Source organism: Coffea arabica, chromosome 9c (assembly GCF_036785885.1).
Source record: "Coffea arabica cultivar ET-39 chromosome 9c, Coffea Arabica ET-39 HiFi, whole genome shotgun sequence".
In the NCBI taxonomy this organism is placed as follows: domain Eukaryota; kingdom Viridiplantae; phylum Streptophyta; class Magnoliopsida; order Gentianales; family Rubiaceae; genus Coffea; species Coffea arabica.
The window spans coordinates 42,422,374-42,441,970 of record NC_092326.1 but is presented as its reverse complement, the minus strand read 5'-3'; the positions used below and the strand labels follow the sequence as shown (position 1 = coordinate 42,441,970).

The 19,597-nt window shown below is 35.3% G+C and overlaps 2 protein-coding genes across 5 annotated transcripts; both read left to right on the top strand.

The window, feature by feature from the left end:
* The first annotated feature begins 1,689 nt into the window (after nucleotides 1-1,689).
* LOC113709117 (ubiquinol oxidase 4, chloroplastic/chromoplastic-like) lies at nucleotides 1,690-6,828 on the top strand. Its single transcript, XM_027231871.2, has 10 exons — nucleotides 1,690-2,044; nucleotides 2,515-2,707; nucleotides 3,143-3,236; nucleotides 3,752-3,867; nucleotides 4,684-4,792; nucleotides 5,058-5,126; nucleotides 5,653-5,724; nucleotides 5,799-5,846; nucleotides 6,170-6,334; nucleotides 6,604-6,828. Exons 1-10 carry the CDS (start codon nucleotides 1,869-1,871, stop codon nucleotides 6,615-6,617), a joined length of 1,056 nt encoding a protein of 351 aa, XP_027087672.2. The 5' UTR covers nucleotides 1,690-1,868; the 3' UTR covers nucleotides 6,618-6,828.
* Nucleotides 6,829-10,283: 3,455 nt separating this feature from the next.
* On the top strand, nucleotides 10,284-19,003 carry LOC113707832 (E3 ubiquitin-protein ligase COP1-like). Of its 4 annotated transcripts, none has more exons than XM_027230167.2 (13): nucleotides 10,289-10,987; nucleotides 11,932-12,009; nucleotides 12,798-12,953; nucleotides 13,434-13,601; nucleotides 13,723-13,868; nucleotides 13,999-14,064; nucleotides 14,829-14,907; nucleotides 15,379-15,534; nucleotides 15,613-15,711; nucleotides 16,841-16,945; nucleotides 17,027-17,206; nucleotides 18,386-18,496; nucleotides 18,603-19,003. In XM_027230167.2, exons 1-13 carry the CDS (start codon nucleotides 10,649-10,651, stop codon nucleotides 18,768-18,770), a joined length of 1,851 nt encoding a protein of 616 aa, XP_027085968.1. In that variant the 5' UTR covers nucleotides 10,289-10,648; the 3' UTR covers nucleotides 18,771-19,003. The 4 variants fall into 4 exon arrangements, with proteins under 4 accessions (XP_071921190.1, XP_071921191.1, XP_027085968.1 ...); XM_027230165.2 differs by having other exon boundaries at nucleotides 13,239-13,601; XM_072065089.1 differs by lacking the exons at nucleotides 18,386-18,496; nucleotides 18,603-19,003 and adding an exon at nucleotides 17,819-18,368 and having other exon boundaries at nucleotides 10,284-10,987; nucleotides 13,239-13,601.
* The last annotated feature ends 594 nt before the right edge of the window (nucleotides 19,004-19,597 follow it).

Below are 19,597 nucleotides of genomic sequence, written 5' to 3'. Positions count from 1 at the left end.
CCTTTCCTTTTCTTTTTTTCCCCCGGATGGAATAATGCAAGTTTTACTTTTGCTGATCTTGTCGTATGAGGATCAGCTTATTTGATGTATCTTTATTGTGTAAATTATCAAATTATTTATTTGTCATATTTTCTGATAGTAAAAGTAATAGAGTTTACCATTTTGTACTATGAAGATCTACCAGTAAGACTCTTAATTAGCTTGAATGATCTAACTCAAGGATTTCAATATATGTTTGGATAAAATAAATTGTTGATAAAATTTTGTGTCTAATCTATAATTTGCACGTGCATTTATTGTGCATGAACTCTTAACATGAGATCTTTGAGTTTTCACATTTCAATATGCTATTTAGCATTATTTTAAACTTCTATTATTTGAATGAGTATCATTATTTTTAAATTTCACCATTTCACATTATCAAAATTTTCTTCTTTTCTATTGTTTGCCTTTTCATTTTATATTGCACAAAAATTTTATATTTATAAAATTATAGTTTACATTAAAAATTACTTTTATACTTAACTACCCACTATTATATTTATTTTTACATTTATTTTTATAACAACTCACTGCCAAATAATAATTTATTTGTGTATTTTATTTAGGTAAATATCAAATTTCTATATATTTTATAAAAAATATAAAACCAAATCTTATACATAATAATTTCAACGATTATTTTTCAAAGATTTGGGAAATGCATCTTCTTGTAAATTGAATGAGATTTTTTCTTATCTAAAAACTTTTTTTGGGGTTTAACATAAAATAAAAATAATTGATTTAGCAAATTTATCTTGACCTTTTTCTTACATTTGAACTTAAAAAAAAAAATTAACCACAAAGCCCGGTAGCATAAGTTTTTAAATTTTTTTAAAAAGTAAGCTACAGGCAGCCGGGCTTACTTAAGTTTTTGAAAAAAATTAACAAAAAAAAAGTTTTTGAAAAAAGAACTTGCCCAGCAGCTTGAAAAGAAAACTTTTTTTTGAAAGAAAAAAAAAATTAAGCTGCAGGTTGTCTGACAGCTTGCAGCTTTTCTTAACAAATTTTCAGACTTGCCCGGCAGCCAAACTTTAAAAAAAAAAAAGAATTCTCTTGCCTAGGCATAGTTTTATACAGCCAAATTTTTAGAACAACATTGTTCCGACTTTTTTTTTTCGGCAATAATTAGAGTAATTAGCCTTGAAATTGGAAGTTCTACATTAGTGTTATTGAAAGAAAGTAGTCGAGAGTTAAGAAAAAAAAAAGTAATAGTGTTGGAGGCTAATTACTATGCTACAAATGTTATTGCAATGATATTGACACTAAATCAAGAGAAAGAGAACAGAGACTTGACAAAAAGATTTTGAAACATTGGATTAACTGGAGGTTAAGAATGGAAGAGGAAATAAAAAAAACTTGAAAGTGTGAGTGCCTTTTCACCTTTTTTTTTTTTAAGTTCTTTTGAATTTTTGTATTTAAGTATAAAATAATGCTGAGGGTATGGTAGTCATCAAAATTATAAATGACGGAAAGTGTAAAATTTGAAATGAGAAAGGTGCTACTTAAAATTGTCATAAATTTTAGGGAAGGTTTGTGAAATTATCCCCAAAGAATGTCCCCAATGAAAACAGCCACCTCAGTCAGCGATAAACAACAAAAGCGCCCGCTAAAATATCTACAATAATTCCTAACGAGGACAAGGATAGCATAAATATAAGAAATACCTCAATTCTAGAAGCTCTTTCCCATCAACGTCCCTCTCGATTCCACCATATCCTCCTTTTTCTCTTATTTGTGGAAGTTCAAATTCAACTCCAAATTTCCTGTTTCTTCCACCACCTATATAAACAAACAGAGGGTGAGAGAGGATCTTAGTGGTAACAAATATGGCGACATCAACGTCTTCTGTGGTGTTTGGAATCTCTGTATCATCTTCTACTTCTTTGAAAATAAGGAGTTTTAGAAATGTGCCCACTGTGTTAAATTCTCATACCCCTTCTGGTTTAAATGTTGTTACTTCACCTCATCATAGGCATACTGCTACTCAACGTCCACTCTCCAGGTAAATTTTGTGAATTTCGAGATTTTGGTCTTTGTCGAAACCATATGCTATTTCTCTTGTTAGCCTTTTAATGGTTTCTGTTTTAGTTCAAGGTTATACTTGGTGTCTGTAAAAGTTTAGAATTGAGGTGAAAAATAACAAAGACATCGTCATAGTTCAGTTTTTGTTTTCTATTATCATGAGGTGTCTTCATTTTATTAGAGACTTTTTTGTTGATATTGGGATTGATGGGAATAGAAGATTTGGTTTACTGCTTTCTGTTCTTTAGATTGAATTTTGTCAATGTTTTAAATTGGGACTTGGATATGATTTCTTTTATGTATGTTAAAGTAAAGTTGAGTCTGTAGTTAAAGGGTGTAAAGATTTGTTTTTGAGCAAAGATTATACCCTGATTACTTAATTGGTTAGGTTTAGTATCATTGTACTTGTTCTATCAGCTAATTCTGCGTAACTTCAAAATTTCAATGTAGGAACTCGTTTAGAGTCCAAGCAACTGTGTTGCAAGAGGATGAACAGAAAGTGGTGGTGGAAGAATCATTTCAAGCGAAAAGTTACCCTGAAAATGGAGGAGGAGCAAACGGAGAGCCACCTGATGCTTCATCCTCTAGTGGTTTGGAGAAATGGGTTGTAAAGATTGAGCAATCCATAAATATCTTTCTCACGGTACACATTGCATCCGTTTCTCCTATATAAATGGGCAGATCTCTATTGCTCATACCTGTTAAAGTCTTTACTTTTAGATTCTCTTACGCTGTTTTAGAGTTTCCTGTATGTGGTTTGCAATGTTCAGGAAGAAAAATGAGAACTTTGTCTGGCAATGAAACTCTCCTACCCTATCTTTGCTGAAAGTGACAGTTTTACCACTCAAAATTAGACGCCATGAATGATATTGTTGATTGTTGTTATGAAGTTTGGTAATCATTAGTTGTATGTCTAAGAGAGTGTGTACTCTTATACATGTGAGGCAGAAAGGAATCTAGGTTTATCAAGCCAGAAAGACGGAGCCCCCCTAAATATGGGGCTGTTTGTTTTAACTTTACTTTTCCATCTGCTATTTATTATGCCAACAGCACCATAAAATTTTGTGTGCTTGTGCAGGACTCTGTGATAAAGATACTTGACACTTTGTATCATGATCGACATTACGCGAGGTTTTTTGTTCTGGAAACTATTGCAAGGGTTCCCTACTTTGGTAAATGCTTAGAAATTTTTATGTTGCTGAATTTTCAGTTAAAGCCTTTGAAGTTGCTTTTTGCAATCACTGGACCTGGAGCGCTCTTATAACACACTTTTTGCTTGAGGTCCAATTTTTTGGGCTAAATTATTGTTACCTTGAAGTTTATGCGAATATTTGAGCCTGTTCATTTGTCTCCAGTATTGGTGAAGCAGGCTGTGAAAAAGAATGTGGCTATGTATTTTGTTTGAAGGGCATGATCCAATTGAAAAAATTGAACCAAAATCCTTAAAGAGCACAAGTACTATAATCTAAGGACCGCTTATTAACTTATGCGTATATGTAGATAGGGTATATGTGGTAGGCTAAACTGATTAATTTAATACTTTGCATTTCTAATAGTTGCTATTGAAACTGTTTGCATTAAGATATTAAACTTACTGAAAAGAAAGATGCAATCTTGTTGTGGGAAAGTTATAGCATGCCATGGTCACTGCTTCTGGTAAAGACTGATACTTTATGTGTCATGACAGCTTTCATGTCTGTTCTGCACTTGTATGAGAGTTTTGGTTGGTGGAGAAGGGCGGATTATCTGAAAGTTCATTTTGCAGAGAGCTGGAATGAGATGCACCATCTGCTCATAATGGAAGTAAGGATCTTGCTATAAACTTCATTAGGTCTTTAGTTCTTAACACAAAGAATCTTACTTTCTTTCCTTTCTTACCAATTTGAAGCATTGCCCTTCGAAAATTGGGAACTATTTCTCTAATTGAAGATTTTCTCTTGAAACTGGTTCTTATCACATCAATTCTTTTAGCTTGGAAATTCCAAATTTTCAAGAAAAAGTAAATCATGGTAAGAAAGGCTAATATTGTTGCTCTAACTGGATAAATATCTACCTTATTCGTCTCTTAGTTAAATTGTCATTGTGCCTGAAAACATAACCCCTTGCTGTAAACTCCAAACGTGTTACCTTTTTGGTAACTAGTCATAGATTTAAAGGCTCAATGTTGAGGAAAAGAACATGCAAAACACATCCCAGTAGAGTCCGGCATAAAAGGGATGGTTTTAGGAATGGACTGTCAAGTGCATGTTTTGCTCATTTTTAAAAAAAAAAGAAGGAAATGAATAAGCAGAACTCAGTTTTCGCTGTAAGTTGGGGGTAGGCATTGTTTTATAGGGTGGTTAGTTACATGCTGTTATCCTATATAAATTTATTTTAGTAAAAGATGTTTTTAGTTTTCTAGTCGTACAAGTTAAGTCTTCAGCATAAATTTTTCTGTCTCGAGTTGTTTCAGAATTGGGAGTTTAATGCTTGGTGGTGAAAATTGAAGGTCCTACACATAATATTGCTGAGATTTTTATGAGGACAAAGACCTACTTGCAGTGCATTTCAGTTCAGATTATTCAGTTCATCTATGTAGTTTTTGGCTTTGATTTTACAACTCTGATGGTTCTACGACAGGAACTGGGTGGAAATTCTTGGTGGTTTGACCGGTTTCTAGCTCAACATATTGCAGTCTTTTACTACTTTATGACAGTCTTTATGTATATGCTGAGCCCAAGGATGGCGTGTAAGTAGCTGGCTTTTATGTGTGGTAACTGCTGTAATTCTTTCCTTGCGACCTGTTCAACAATGCAAGCAAACCTCCATACTTCATTATACTTTTGTGGCTCCATATTTCTGTCCACAAATTTTCTGTCCTTTTGACGTAGATTTCCTGAAAGTGCACCAAAATCCTATGTGTAGGAAAGTGGCAATTATAAAGTTTCAACCAGGAAATCTCATGATAGAATTGATCGAGCTGATTTTCATATCTTGTCTGTTTGTTGCTGCAGATCATTTTTCTGAGTGTGTGGAAAGTCATGCGTTTGAAACCTATGACAAATTTATCAAGGATCAAGGAGGTAGCGTAAGATCGGTGTTATACTGCTTGTGCAAACTAAGTTGTCGAGATAACAATACTAGCTTGAAATTATGTTGCTTATTTGATCTTTGAACATGATTTGGTTTGATAACTTGGCTAGGCATTTGGGACATATAAGTTTCATACAAGTCTCTCTAATTCATATATTCAGTTTTTTATTGAATTTGGATAATACACATCAAATCTGCCTAAACTCTAGGATCTATCACACTAAGTGAAGATTTCCTGATTAAATGCACAGGAGTAGATTTGTCAAAAATTTGGAGGTCAATTTGTTCCCATACTAGGTGAAGCTATGGACATCAATTTGTTTATCTTTTCAGTACTACAATTTTTAATAGCTGATTTACTTTTCAAATGTCAAATGCAAGCTATTGAACTTGGTGCATGTTTAACTTTTCTAATAAATACAACTTTCATGTTATATTACGACAATTTAACTTTTATTCGTTTCTTGGTAAGTTTGGCGAAGGTGAGTAATGCTATCATAATGTTTTGACATGTAGAGCAATTGAAGAAACTACCAGCATCAAATGTTGCTGTGAAGTATTACACAGAGGGGAACTTGTACTTGTTTGGTAAGTTCTTTGATGTTGTCTATTAGGCTCTGTTTTTTTTGTACTGATCTTAAATGCTTATCTGATTTTGTCAGATGAATTTCAAACCGCAAGACCGCCTACTTCTCGAAGGCCAAAGATAGGTAAATGATGCTTGATATATATATATATATATATATATACGTATTGGCTTGTTGGTTAACTTATTTTTGCTTTCAGGCAATCTGAATAAGAATCTCTGTATAATACTTTATTTTTTGTCATCCCTTTCATGGAATCTTGCAAAGAATGATTTGCTAGAAATTTAAAGTGATCAATTGTCTGACTTTTAGTGCATACTTTTCATGATTTGTAACTTGATTAATGCAGTGGAGTCAGCATCTTTCCAAGTAATTGTTTTCAAGAACACCAATTAAGGAATCTAAATTTAGCATAATTTGTTGGTTACTTCAATGTCTATCTGCAGAGAACATGTATGATGTGTTTCTGAACATCAGAGACGATGAAGCCGAGCATTGCAAGACTATGAAGGCCTGCCAAACTCATGGGGGCCTTCGCTCTCCTCACTCGTATACAGATGATGCGTGTGAAGAAGATGCAGGTTATGGCCTACCCCGGGCTGATTGTGAAGGTATTGTAGATTGTATAACAAAATCTGTTTCAGGCCCCAAGTAAACTGAAGCTTTTATAGTATATGAAGTCTGAGAATTGGCGCACTTGTATTTCAATGAAATGGTGATTGTAGCATACTCACAGGGAAATGAAATCAGTTAATATATAGGTGTTTTTTTTTAAAAAAAATAATAATCTTCAACGTGATAGTAATAACTGCCTGCAGAAGCTCTGTTACTTATCTGAAGTTGTAGAATTCCTATTCTTATGGTCCTAATTTATGTCCAGAGCTGACCCAGTAGAGAAGACAGCCAAGGCCCGGTAACACAGCTTAACAAATTGTTGCTGATGAAGTGCGAAAATTTGAAGGAAACTTTGAATGCAGTAAAATTTGTTGAGATCCTTGCTTGTATTTTGTAAAAGAATATACATATTTGAATGAATATATGGTGCTGTTTGTATAGGTCCTTTTTCTTGTTTCATATATATCATATCACAAAAGATGTTACAGTATTTGTTCATGTATTGTCCAAGATGCTCTGGTGGTGGTGTTTTTTTTTTTTTTTTTTTTTTTTTTTTTTTTTTTCCCTTAAGTGTTATGACGATGGACAAGGGGCGAGGACGGTTGCCCCGGCAAGCGTCCCAAATAATCTAGGGTCTGGATTCAACCATCGGTACAAATTTTGAAATTGTACAGCTCAGATTACGACATATGATTTTGATGTAATGACTGTTATAAATCTGTCTAAATGGTTTGTGATGAATTACAACTTGTTCGAAAAGTATTACACTGTTTACCAACGGTTACATTTACAATAATCGAAAGGAGTGACGTGTTTATAGCATAATCCGTCAGTCAAATACTTCTTAATTTGGAGCTCTCTTTTAACAACTTTTAGGCTAACTAGATCTTCAAGTTTAATATCCCATCGCTTTTAATCCACCACACAATAGAACAAAGGACGCGCTAATTATGCTGGTGTAATAGCTTAATATACTCTGCTGGTAATTAGCTTAATATACTCTCTTTTAAAACAAGCAGAATTTTGAGGACCCGAATCGCATGACATAGGGGCGTTGGTGGAGAAATATCTCCGACGATATAAGAGTTAATAATGTGATTCTGGATAGCATTCTAGTACTGGTAACAAATGCTATTGTCAAACTTGCTTTCATGTCAATTTGCCGTTTCGTTTTCCAATCAAGCCAATGTGAGGTCAAGAGAATTTGAGGATTGTACGGCTGGGCCGTGACATTTGCGTGGATAAGCAGGTGAACAAGTCACCAAGGCTGATAGCGAAGGCATATAGTCTAGTTACTTGAAATCAATAGGTCGCTTCGAGTCATTATTAAGGGTATAAATGAGCAATCACTGTTGATCTTCCTATTAAAAAAGAAAAAAAATCTAGTAGGCTGACATTATATTGCTTTGCTTGGTGACTGCTACTCACGAGATGAGATCACTTTCTTGATTGCCTTTTTTGGTTCTCCTAATTAAGCTTGATATGGATTTTAATGTCTTTCTCTATACAGTAATTATTTGATTTTACTACTTTTTTCTGTTTTCTTTTCTTTATAAAAACGTCAAATCCTTATAAAATCTATAATAATGACAGAAATTACATACATATATATATAAAAGAAGAATCAGATACTACCAATTTAGAGAATTGATAAAAATCATACCATTGCACATTATTTATACTCTATTCTACGTACACTGATTTGTTTACATCGTCAGCACATTTTTTAAATATTTTTTTATTTCATATATATCACATCAAAAAAATGATACAGTATTTTTTAGAAAAATTATTTTAAATAATCTTCTATCCAAACAACGTAACAGTTATAACTCCGACAAAATCTATGCTTTTATTACTTACTTGAACAGTTAAAATTAAAACTACTAGCAACATCAGCTTACCTAATTTTTGCAAATAATTCAATCTGAGCTTAATTTGAACCACGGAATCGAGGACGAGGGGCCACATTAAATTCCGGGAGTTGCTCTTCGACCTCAAGGAATTAAGGTGCACTTACAATTCGATCTTCGCGAAGCTTGTGTTTTAATGACGCACCAAAAATATCTACACCAACCATAACGGCCAACTTAATTACACCACCAATCTGGAATTATCATCTCATAATTAAGTTACAGTATTAATTACCCACAATACGAGAAGAAGGGGGGGAAAAAAGTACGAGAAGATGTAATTTAATCCCATAACAGGTGAATTATTTGCGCAAACTTCATTCCATTTGTCGAAGATGTAATTGACAGACCGAATAATCCCAACTGCTAGTTTTCTCATTTTGATATCCCAATTTTGCGGCACGCAAAATTCTACAGGTAGTAATTTTCATCAGCGACAAGAGAAAGGTGGGGACCTGGAAAGGCAGTTACAAATATTTTTGTCATTGATTTTCCAATTCCCTTTGTATTTTAATCTTTTATTCCTATATATTAAGTATTTTTGCCTTTGATTTGCCAATATTTTCACAAAGTTCTAATATTTCAAGTGATACAAGTTTGTTTTTTCGTTATTTTTTTTTTTTAAGTGAAAAATTTCGAATTCAAAATCTTTTATTTACAATGACTTCCCTCAAGTGATACAAATAAACTATTGACAAAGTGACAAATATTTTTACAAAATTTTAAGTTATAGTTGTATATGTATGTAACTTTAAAAATCACAGTGTGGGATTTTTACAGGTAAACTGGTGTGTGTGATGCTCCTCGAATTCATTTCTTGCCATTTGCCTAAAATTCATGTTAGCAATTTAGGTTAGTACCATGGCACTCTCGTAACCTTGCTGAATCGCTATGGAAACAAAACGGCGCCGTCAGACCAGAATGACACACTGTAATTGCTTAAGGCACATACCCCTAGGTAGGAATCGTAAAAGCCAAATAAGGGCCTCATCTACTGAATTGAATCATCTCCGAACATGTTTGTGAATTCCAAAAATGCACGAATTGAGCGTCAACACAATATATTAGATTCATTCAATAATCGAATCGAACACGAATTTGTTCGTGTATTATTCGAATAGTTTGTGAATATTTATACAATTATAAAAATAAATACAAATATAAATACGTCTAATCTTATTACATGTATATCATATTTTACTAATACAGGTAACTATACATAAATTAGTATTATTTAATTTTTTAAGCCAAAAAATACAACTAAATTTATTCTAAATAATGTATTATTTATTTAAAATATAATTAAATCATCTCAAAACTCAAACTCGTTAAACTCAAACTCAAACTTGAATATTTATATAAATAAACGAATCAAATTTGAATATTACTTATTTGAACAAAGGTTGAACACCAAATATTTGAATCCATCAAATATTCATTCATACGAATAAAAGAATTGAAACATTTTGTTTGGATAGTAAATTATTTGTAATATTTTTACTGTAGCGCTTTTTGTGATGCGATGCAAGTGAGATAAAAAGGTAATTGGAAAGATAAAAAGATGTATTGGAAATTGTAATGATGATGTAAACAAATATATTTGGGCAATTAATCTGCTGTCCAAACACACAATTTGTGTATACTTAGTTAGTTTAATATTTAAGCTGAATTCAAACACTTGATTTAATATTTAAGTCAAATTCAAACCATGTTTATATAATAGATGAGTTTGAACACCAAATATTCGGTTCGTTAAATATTTATAAAAATAAACGAATCAAATTTGAGTAATACTTATTTGAATAAAGGTTAGACACAAAACATTCGAATAAATCAAATTTAAATAATACTTATTTAAATAGAGGTTGAACACCAAATATTCATTTGTACAAATAAATAAAAGAGTCGAATTTCAACAATACGTGTGGTTAGTTGGTTCAATATTTAAGCCGAATTCAAGCCTTGATTTTATATTTAAGTTGAATTTAAACCTTGTTCATATAATACACGTTAATATTCGGCTTGATGCCGTTCGTTGAAAGCTCTACAGACGGCCTCGATCGGCGGCAGCAGGAGGAAATAGGAAATAGGAGAATAGGACGGCCAGAGAGAAGGAGTGCCCGCTCCCGCCTAACGTGGTCCGTTTCCACCCTCACAAATGTCCCCTCTTAAACCCAAGCTATGCCACTCGCTCCACGTTCCATGACTTCCATCAGAGAAGTGACCAATAAATGAGTTTGCATTGCACTATTGCAGCGCGCAACAGTCAACACACCCTCGCAAACTGCTAAGTACCCACCTTCCTCTCCTTTCTTTCAGTTGTCCGGAAGAGGATTGATTTATATATATTGATTGAAGAGAGACGTCTGATCAGTGTGTGTGTGCGCGCGCGCGCGAATGGGAGGCGAGAGTTCGTCAATCGGAGCGTTAGTGCCGACGGTGAAATCGGAGCTTGGGTGCAATGATAATGCAGCCGCAGGGCAGCGAGAGCAGGAGCAGGAGCAGGAGCAGCAGCAACCGGAGGCGATGGCTGTTGAAGAGGAGGTGGCGATGACGGACAGGGATATGTTGTGTCCGATATGCATGCAGTTGATTAAGGACGCGTTTTTGACCTCCTGCGGACACAGCTTTTGTTACATGTGTATCGTCACGCATTTGCAGAACAAGAGCGATTGCCCGTGCTGTTCTCATTTCCTCACTCCTAATCATCTCTACCCTAATTTCCTCCTCAACAAGGCATGTCTTAGATTACTTTCTCTCTGTCACTCTTTTTTTTTTTTTTTGGGAAATTTTTCCTGCGTCTGTTAATGTATCAGCTGCTTATCTTCACTGTAACATGCACTCACTGTATACAAAGGAAGTTTTGCGCCTTAAAATGAGAATTTTAGTCTATAATTCCGTAAATGCGTCTGCCAGAGAACGGTGTTAGAGTTGGACTCCACTCCAGTTTTCTCTTGACAGGTCAACTAAAATCACTACCGTCGTGGGGGTTGAGTTAGCTACTGACATAATTTCTCATTTCAGGACACCAGCTTCGCTCTTATTTTCCTTTGTTCCCTCCTTCCTTCCTCACCTCGTTGTTTACATTTTTACCTGATTTGGCTTTGTCCTATTTTGAAATGGTCTTTGCAAGAAATGGGATGGGGGAGGAATTGGTTCTGGCAATTGCATATTGAGACACATAAAGAGGAAGCTTGCTGGGGAAGAAATGTATGTTAATATTTGGAATTCAAATGGAAGAACTAGGAATGATCGTATGCTACTTTAATTTTAGTGGAAAAGATTCAATTGATGCTTGGCAAAATGCTCAGAGTATTCAGCCATTGAAGTTTTGAAGTTGCTTCAAAGATGTTTACTGATATCTGGACCTTGTTCAATAAGCTTCTCAGAATGCTAGCTGACTCGAATTATATCCATGCTTTTTGTATTGGAAAATACTCTAGGCAATTGAAAATATGGTCATGTAAAGTTGCAAAAATTGATCTATGTGGTTTCTGCAGGCTTATTTATAACCATCGTTCTGAAACTAGCTATCTTGAATAATCCTTATTTGGTTTTAGAAAGATGAGGCTCTACTTTTATACTTCTCTCTCATCTGAAATTATGCTGGAATTTCTAATTATAACTTGTTGCACGATTTGAAGTTGAGCTTGCTTTGGAACATTTTTGTATATTTGCAGTTATTGATGAAAGCCTCTGCTTGCCAAATGGCCAAGACTGCTACTCCAGCTGAACAACTTCATAAGGCATTACAACAGGTAAGTCTTTTGATAAAGTTGCTTGCTGGTAATGCCACTTCCTAGAAATTGAAGGCATTTCTAGAAACTTCTTTGGTAGTGCATCTTCCATTGCATGCTACACGCTTCTCCTTGTGCTTTGACTTTTGGTCCTTCAATGAGTGGAAGGATGCAATGATTGGTTAAAAAGTCATGTAGGATGTTTTTGCAAGTGAAGTAATTCTAATGAACTCTGTATCTCACATTCCATGAAGCTTTTTGATATGTACAAGATTTATTAAAACCCAGTGATATTTTAGCACTGGTTTGTGGGTATTTTACTGAACTGTCACAGTTTAGATATGCTATTTAATGTATCTTCACGTTATGACTTCAAATTCTGGTAAATGGAGATAATGATTTAATATTTTGTTTGATCATTTAGATGTTCAACGTCAGTGCATTCTGGGTTTTGATACAGCTTGTACTAGAAACAGTTCTGATGATTTTGGTAGGCTTATTGTAAATCCTTTGCATTTTTTTTCTTAACAAATTAGGATGAAGCCATTTGCTGTACCTAGTAGAATGATTGAAGTATATGGAGTTGCTTGTCCAAAAATTCTCTCTCTTTACAAGAGATGAGATTAAGAGATGATTGTACATTCCTATTAAATTTGTATTCTATGTTGACGAATATGGTGTTATTCATTTTTCTTCTTCTCTCTAGGTCCATGAATGCAGTTTTTGGCTGTATTGCTACTTTGTCATTTTCTTTTCAGATTGCTGAAATTTCACTGTTGGATTATGACTCTAGTCCAATTCTTAGACAGGGATATGAGGTGTCAGTAAAGGAGCTTGACAGTCTCTTGTCTCTTCTTGCTGAGAAGAAAAGAACGTTGAAGCAACAAGAAGCTGAAACAAATATGCAAATTATGCTTGATTTCCTGCATTGTCTGAGAAATCAAAAACTTGGAGAGCTCAATGAGGTACCAAACTTGCTCCATTCATTTCTATTTTGAATTTATTGTTGAGTTCTTTGATAGTTGACATTTTTTTTTCTACGGAAGTGAGATGCTCATTTGTTGCACGAAGGAGACTTTGGGTTGCGGGGTGGGAGGCCACTTTCATCTCTTCTTGTCGCACAGCTTTTGTTTGACTTCTTATCATGCTATGCCATTGCAATTCGATAGAGATTCATAATACATTCGCTAACTCTAACGCTTCATGCTAACAAATTAATGATTGTCTATTTGTCATGTCATCTTTTACAGTTACAAACTGACCTCCAGTACATTAAGGAGGATATAAATTCTGTAGAGAGACGTAGAATAGAATTATACCGGTCCAGAGATAGATATTTAACAAACGTAAGGATGCTTGGTGATGATCCTCATGCAAAATTATCATGGCCCTCTTTGATTGAAAAACGTGGTGGTGGTGTGCTACCTTGTTTTCCTGGTCCACAGAGCCAGTGCCACATGGGTTCCAGTACTTCACATAACTGGAAAGCTGATGAGAAAACCCCTTCAGGCTCTCAGATAATCCAGATAAAGGATGCTAATAGTGACTTGGATTCACAGCAGCTAACTCAATCAGGACTTGTTGTAGCAAGAAAGAAGCGAGTCCATGCACAGGTTACTTATCTAATCAGATTGTCTATTTTTACTTGCAATTTTGTACAAGTCTCATTTAGCATGCTGGAAAGAAAACTCTAGTTTCTCGATCTCTTTTTACTTCTCTCCATTCATGGCACAGTTCAATGACCTTCAAGACTGTTATATGCAAAGGCGACGGTCCTCGACAAGACAATCCCAAAAAAAGGATGAAAGAGACAGAAGAGAAGGTTACAGCACAGGGCTTGAAGATTTTCAGACTGTGCTCTCAACCTTTACACGATACAGGTTCTTTTTCTTTTCCTTTACATATATACTGTGTTGTCTCCTCATATTTTGTGTAGAACTCATCATCTTGAGAAATGCCTTCTTTTTCAGACAACTAATTTATTGTTCCCTCGTGCTTGATTTCCTATAGTCGGTTGCGGGTTGTTGCAGAACTTAGGCATGGAGATCTTTTTCACTCTGCCAATATTGTTTCAAGGTAAATGTTATTTTTACATTCAGTTCTACACTAGTTTTTCTTGGTGACAAAGTGCAACTTTGGTTTATGAGCTCAATGTACTGAACCTTGCTGACCATGTCCCTGTGTCATGTGAGTTTCTGGCCAAAGAAGTGTAACAGAGTTAACTTGCAGCATTGGTGAAATTGCACCACCACATCCCTTTTGTATTGGTGATAGATCTAACTAAAATCCAACTGATTGTGTGAGAAAATCATTCATTAGAAAATTTTTCTACTATCACTTCTGGTCACATTTTTTTCTTTTTTATCTGCTTGTTTTGGATAATTTCTTAATTCAATGTGGATAAATGGCTCCTTGCTCATGGCGCTGCTTGACATATTGGTAGCGTGTTAACTGATCATCAGGCCAACTGTGCCATAGACGTTCAATCTATGATGGCAGAGTCACAATATCGCTTTGATACATCCTTTTGTTGTACTTTCAAATACATAGCTGCTGGGAGACGCTCCTGTTTTTTCCCTTTGTATAATTTCTTGAGTTGGCTGCCCTAATTTGTTGTTTTAGACTCACACTTCCTAATCTGTGCCGTCATTCACTTTGGAACTGCTAATAAGTTTCCTGAGGGAGTTTGAGGGGGTTGCTGTGATCACATATTGTGCAGTAGTTGAAACTTCCTGCACTATATTCTCTTGCTACTGGTGATCGTGTGTTTCTGTGATGCCTGACAGCTGCCCTTTTTTTTTCATTTTTTTGGGGGATTTTGTCTATCCCCTTTTTTGCAGTATAGAATTTGATCGTGATGATGAACTCTTTGCTACAGCTGGAGTTTCACGGCGTATCAAAGTGTTCGAATTTTCATCGGTAAGGTTTAGCAGCTTTTGAGTTTTGGTATGGAAGTTTATGAATTTTTTGTATGTGGTTCTCGTTCTAAATTGGAGATTGGGATTGCATTCTTGAATTGCAAAGCTTTCTGAGATTTGTGTAGTGTTTCATATTGAGGTTGGGTTGCTCTGCATACCTGGTGTAATCATTAAAATTTGGTCTTACAATTGTGCTATTTTGTTCTTACAATTGTGTTATTTCTTACTTCTTCAAGTAATAATTTCTATGAATACATAAACATCTCCTTTTACTGTCCATTATATATTGTCAAGTGCTTATTTTATCTTTGTATTTTTAGGATTTCATGCTTTTCTGTATTGACTAAAGTTCTTTACTGAGCAAGTTCATCATGGATGATCACATTGTCATATTCCTAAACTGTTCTGTTATGAAGTTGATGACAACATTCTAAGATCACTTCCCAAGCTTGTAGCGATTTCCTCTTTGTAGGTGGTGAATGAACCAGCAGATGTCCCATGTCCTATTGCAGAAATGTCCACTCGTTCCAAGCTCAGTTGTCTCAGCTGGAACAAGTACACAAAAAATCACATAGCCAGTAGTGATTATGAGGGTATAGTGACTGTTTGGGATGTGACCACCCATCAGGTAGTTTTGGTGTTGAATTTTGCTTTTGCTTTTTCCCTAATTTCATTTGACTTAAGATTTGAAACTATTTCTGCTCAGAGTGTGATGGAGTATGAGGAGCATGAAAAACGAGCATGGAGTGTTGATTTTTCACGTACTGAACCCTCCATGCTTGTATCCGGGAGTGATGACTGCAAGGTACTTGTTAAGTATGTGGACGCCAGTATATTGCTATGTGTTTCTTTGTGTGACAAAATGGCTTTGCTGTAGGCAAATGCCTGTTCGTATATGTCTTAGTTTGGCACAGGGCTGGAGGCCTATATTTAGATTCTCTTCATATGGCTGGATATCGGTAATATCAACAATATCATACATTGTAAATTATAAATGGTGGAAACTTCCGCCCATGGATAGTTACTTTTGAGTTATTGAGTCCTTGTCAGGTTGTAGGTAAAATTTGCTGCCTGTGTTTCTTTTGTGTCCGCATCCATCTTAAGATAATGGACTGAGGGGTTTCTGTTAACTTCTGGAAGCCTTTGAACCTACTTTGACAGAAATATTGACTAATCTTAGCCTTTAATCCAAGCTTTCTCGGGGAAAAACTTGCTCATAGACAACCCAGGCTATTCAAGAAGGTTGAAACTTTGTGGTTTGTCTGAATCTGGGTCACACATGGTGATTAGGTTAACATGAAATAGCATATTTGTCCTTATGATGGTTAAAATTCTGCGCATTTTGAATAAGGAAATATCTTATTCCCATAATTTGATAGGTCTAGATTTAAATCCAGTTCAAATTTAACATAGCTCTCGACTCTTGAGTGGTCTTATCTGAAATTTTCAACCATATATTTCAGAAGCAGTACCTCAAAGTTGTTCATATTAGCATGTGCTGACCAAAATATGGATAAACTTCATGCATTCACCATTTCTGTACTTTATCTGACAGACTGACACTAATCTCATCTATATTTGATTTCTCTTGGGTAGCTCTTCTACTCCGTGCTTTTATATGACTGTAGTAATTCTTCAATAACTTTTACAGTTGGCTGGCTTTTTAATGTGTGAGATTGGGTTTATTAAAGCAACAGCTCTATGGTTTCTGCAAGTTGCTCTTTCATGGTCTCTTCAATTCAAATAACATCTTGTTGTTCAAATGATGTTTTATCATTTATTCACTTTCAAGAATTGAAGTATGTGTTTTTTTTGTAAATTGGCAAATCCCAAATTGTAAAGATCTTTTATTGAAATGAAAGTACGAAAGAAAACTAACGATTTTCTTTTATGTTCTCTGACCAATAATCGGTAACTTGTCGAATGTCCAACAGGTCAAAATTTGGTGCACGAATCAAGAAGCCAGTGTTCTTAACATTGACATGAAAGCTAACATATGTTCGGTCAAGTACAATCCTGGATCTGGCATCCACATAGTAGTAAGTCCCTGTGTCTTTTGGTCATGTTCAGTGACTACTACCCTGACTAGGCATATAAAGTCCATGTAATACATCTTGTAGGTGGGCTCAGCTGACCATCACATCCATTATTATGACTTGAGAAATACAAGTCAACCAGTGCATATTTTCGGTGGACACAGGAAAGCTGTTTCATATGTCAAATTTTTGTCCAACAGTGAACTAGCTTCTGCATCTACTGACAGCACATTACGCTTGTGGGATGTTAAGGAAAATATCCCAGTAAGTTGATATTCTTATAATTCTGATTACCTCATAAAACAAGATTGCTATGATTGTTCCTCATGGTAAATCGTGCAGTTAAATTGCAGATAACTGAATGTTGAAAATCCAATATTCTCTTTCAAGTTGCCTCATTTTGATGAAGTCAAAAGTTATTCCGTAACCTTTTTCCTGTAGTGTGGATTTATATCGTCCTTGTCCACTGTTGCTTCCTGATGGTTTCTTTTAAGAGGTTATTTGGCTAATCAAAGAGTTCATCTGTTATAATTTTGCCCTAGTTTTTCCAAGTTATAGTATTTCAAGCTCGGATTTCTCCAGCTCCTATGCTGGTTCATTGGTAGGTTTTCTCCAGGAATTCGGGTGTTAACCCATTCTCGGTGTGCTAAAATTGTTTCTTGTTTTAGGTCTTCCTCTTTTATACGGGTACAGGTTCATCCTGTCTATTTGCTCACCTGTAATAATTTATACTCTTCAAGGTTTAGATTGCATAGCATACGAGTCATGTATCGTCCATGCGCATACTCTCTTCATTTTAGACGGTGCTAGAAAGGCACCTGTGTTGTGAGTTTGCATGATACAGCTAAACCAAACCTTAGCCCTATAAAAGTGCAGGCAAATTGTCCGAAGGGTTGGAGTCTTTTTAAAGAGGTGCTATTTCAAATTGTTACTGCTACAGATGACCATCCAACTAGCCGGATCGCCGCATTACCTGTATAAATGAAAAACAAGACTCTTTTGTCTAAGAAAACGATATCTGAGCGCGTAAACTTCCTCAACATATGCAGAAGCTAGTTGCATCTAAACTCTAGTATGCCAATTTCTAACAGTTTTATCAACTTTTGTGAACTTCATCAATTTCTGTCATTAAAATGGTGTTTGACAGTATGTTTTGGTTTTGTTAGCTACAAGTGTAGTGGTTCTTGTCTTAATGGCCTTTAATCATGCGATTTTCATAAAATCCTGACTTGGATGAGTGCAAGGCTGGACGTATGCTAACTACTATGAGAAACCATGCTGGATCGCAATTTTTTTTTTTTTTTTTTTTTGGGTAACCGTACTGGATAGCAATTTTGATGGCTTGGCTTGTAAAGTTTTTCTGTAAGCCTAAATTGACTCCTTAGTTGTAAATTTTGCTTGGAAGTTTAAATTTACCTTTGTGTTGCTGCTCTTATCTTTCAGCTGCGGACTTTTAAAGGGCACACAAATGAAAAGAATTTTGTGGGTCTTGCCGTGAACAGCGAATACATTGCTTGTGGTAGTGAAACAAACGAAGTCTTTGTCTATCATAAGGTACCTTTAAGTTTGTATATTAGCTGGAGCTTGTCTGTAATCATGATACATCTAGTTTGAAAGAATTTTGGGGTGCCCTAGTTTGACATTGCTGTTAAACCTGTAGGCTATTTCAAAACCAGCTGCTTGGCATAAATTCGGTTCAGATGTACAGGATGCGGATGAAGATGCAGGATCTTACTTCATTAGTGCCGTGTGTTGGAAAAGTGACAGCCCGACAATGTTGACCGCCAATAGTCAAGGGACTATAAAAGTGCTTCTATTGGCTGAATAACTTCTAGAACGATAGTGATGAAAGATGAGAAATTTGTCTGCGTTAAGTTTCTTGCTATAAGAGAAGACTATTATATCGTAAAACTGGACTGATTCTCATACTGCAAAATTAAAAAAGGATGTGACTCAGGACCTTTGGTTCTCTTTTTAAGCCTGCTTTGGTTGTGAATTCTAAATTCGCTGGCTTGAAGGACATAAGAAGATGGCTAAATGTCAAAGCGATAATTTGTGTAATTCACATGTGCTTTTCTACTTTCTAATAATAGCTCACACGCATGTGAACCAAATTCCGAAGACTATGGGCATACATTCTACTTCTAAGGATGCCAATTGGCCCAATCACTTTTAAACACACTCATTTCCCATGGTTTTATTTTATTTTTTAACTATTGAAGCATCACCAATGCGGACCTCAAAGGATGCCGGCTTTTAGGGTTCCCTCGAGATTTAGGTTTGTAAAAATTGATTCAAGCTCTTTGGGCTTTGAAAGAAAGAAACATCGCCTCTGAGGGGTTGGGTTCCAGTTGGGCTTAGCAGCAGCCCCCCGTTGTGGAGGTTTGGGGTGTCATCCCCTTTGATGTATCCCACATCGGGGTTGGGGGGGTTTGGGTTGGTAGTTATAAGTCTCCTGTGGGACCTCAAAGGATACCGATTTTTGGGGTTCTCTCGGGGTTTAGATTTGTAAAAATTGATTCAAGCTTTTTGGGCTTTGAAAGAAAAAAAAAAAAAAAAGCATCACCAATGCTAAAAAAAAAATCATCATAGTTGAAATTAGCATAGTTATTTTTTTTCGTTCTTATGTTCTACAATACTTAAAGTTACAATTGC

Coding starts and splice junctions, on each gene's coding strand:
- LOC113707832 (XM_027230165.2), top strand. CDS start 10,649: ATGGGAGGCGAGAGTTCGTCAATCGGAGCGTTAGTGCCGACGGTGAAA. Junction 14,065..14,828: donor TCTGCCAATATTGTTTCAAG/GTAAATGTTATT, acceptor CCTTTTTTGCAG/TATAGAATTTGATCGTGATG. Junction 14,908..15,378: donor AAGTGTTCGAATTTTCATCG/GTAAGGTTTAGC, acceptor TCCTCTTTGTAG/GTGGTGAATGAACCAGCAGA.
- LOC113709117 (XM_027231871.2), top strand. CDS start 1,869: ATGGCGACATCAACGTCTTCTGTGGTGTTTGGAATCTCTGTATCATCT. Junction 2,708..3,142: donor CCATAAATATCTTTCTCACG/GTACACATTGCA, acceptor GTGCTTGTGCAG/GACTCTGTGATAAAGATACT. Junction 5,725..5,798: donor GGGGAACTTGTACTTGTTTG/GTAAGTTCTTTG, acceptor TGATTTTGTCAG/ATGAATTTCAAACCGCAAGA.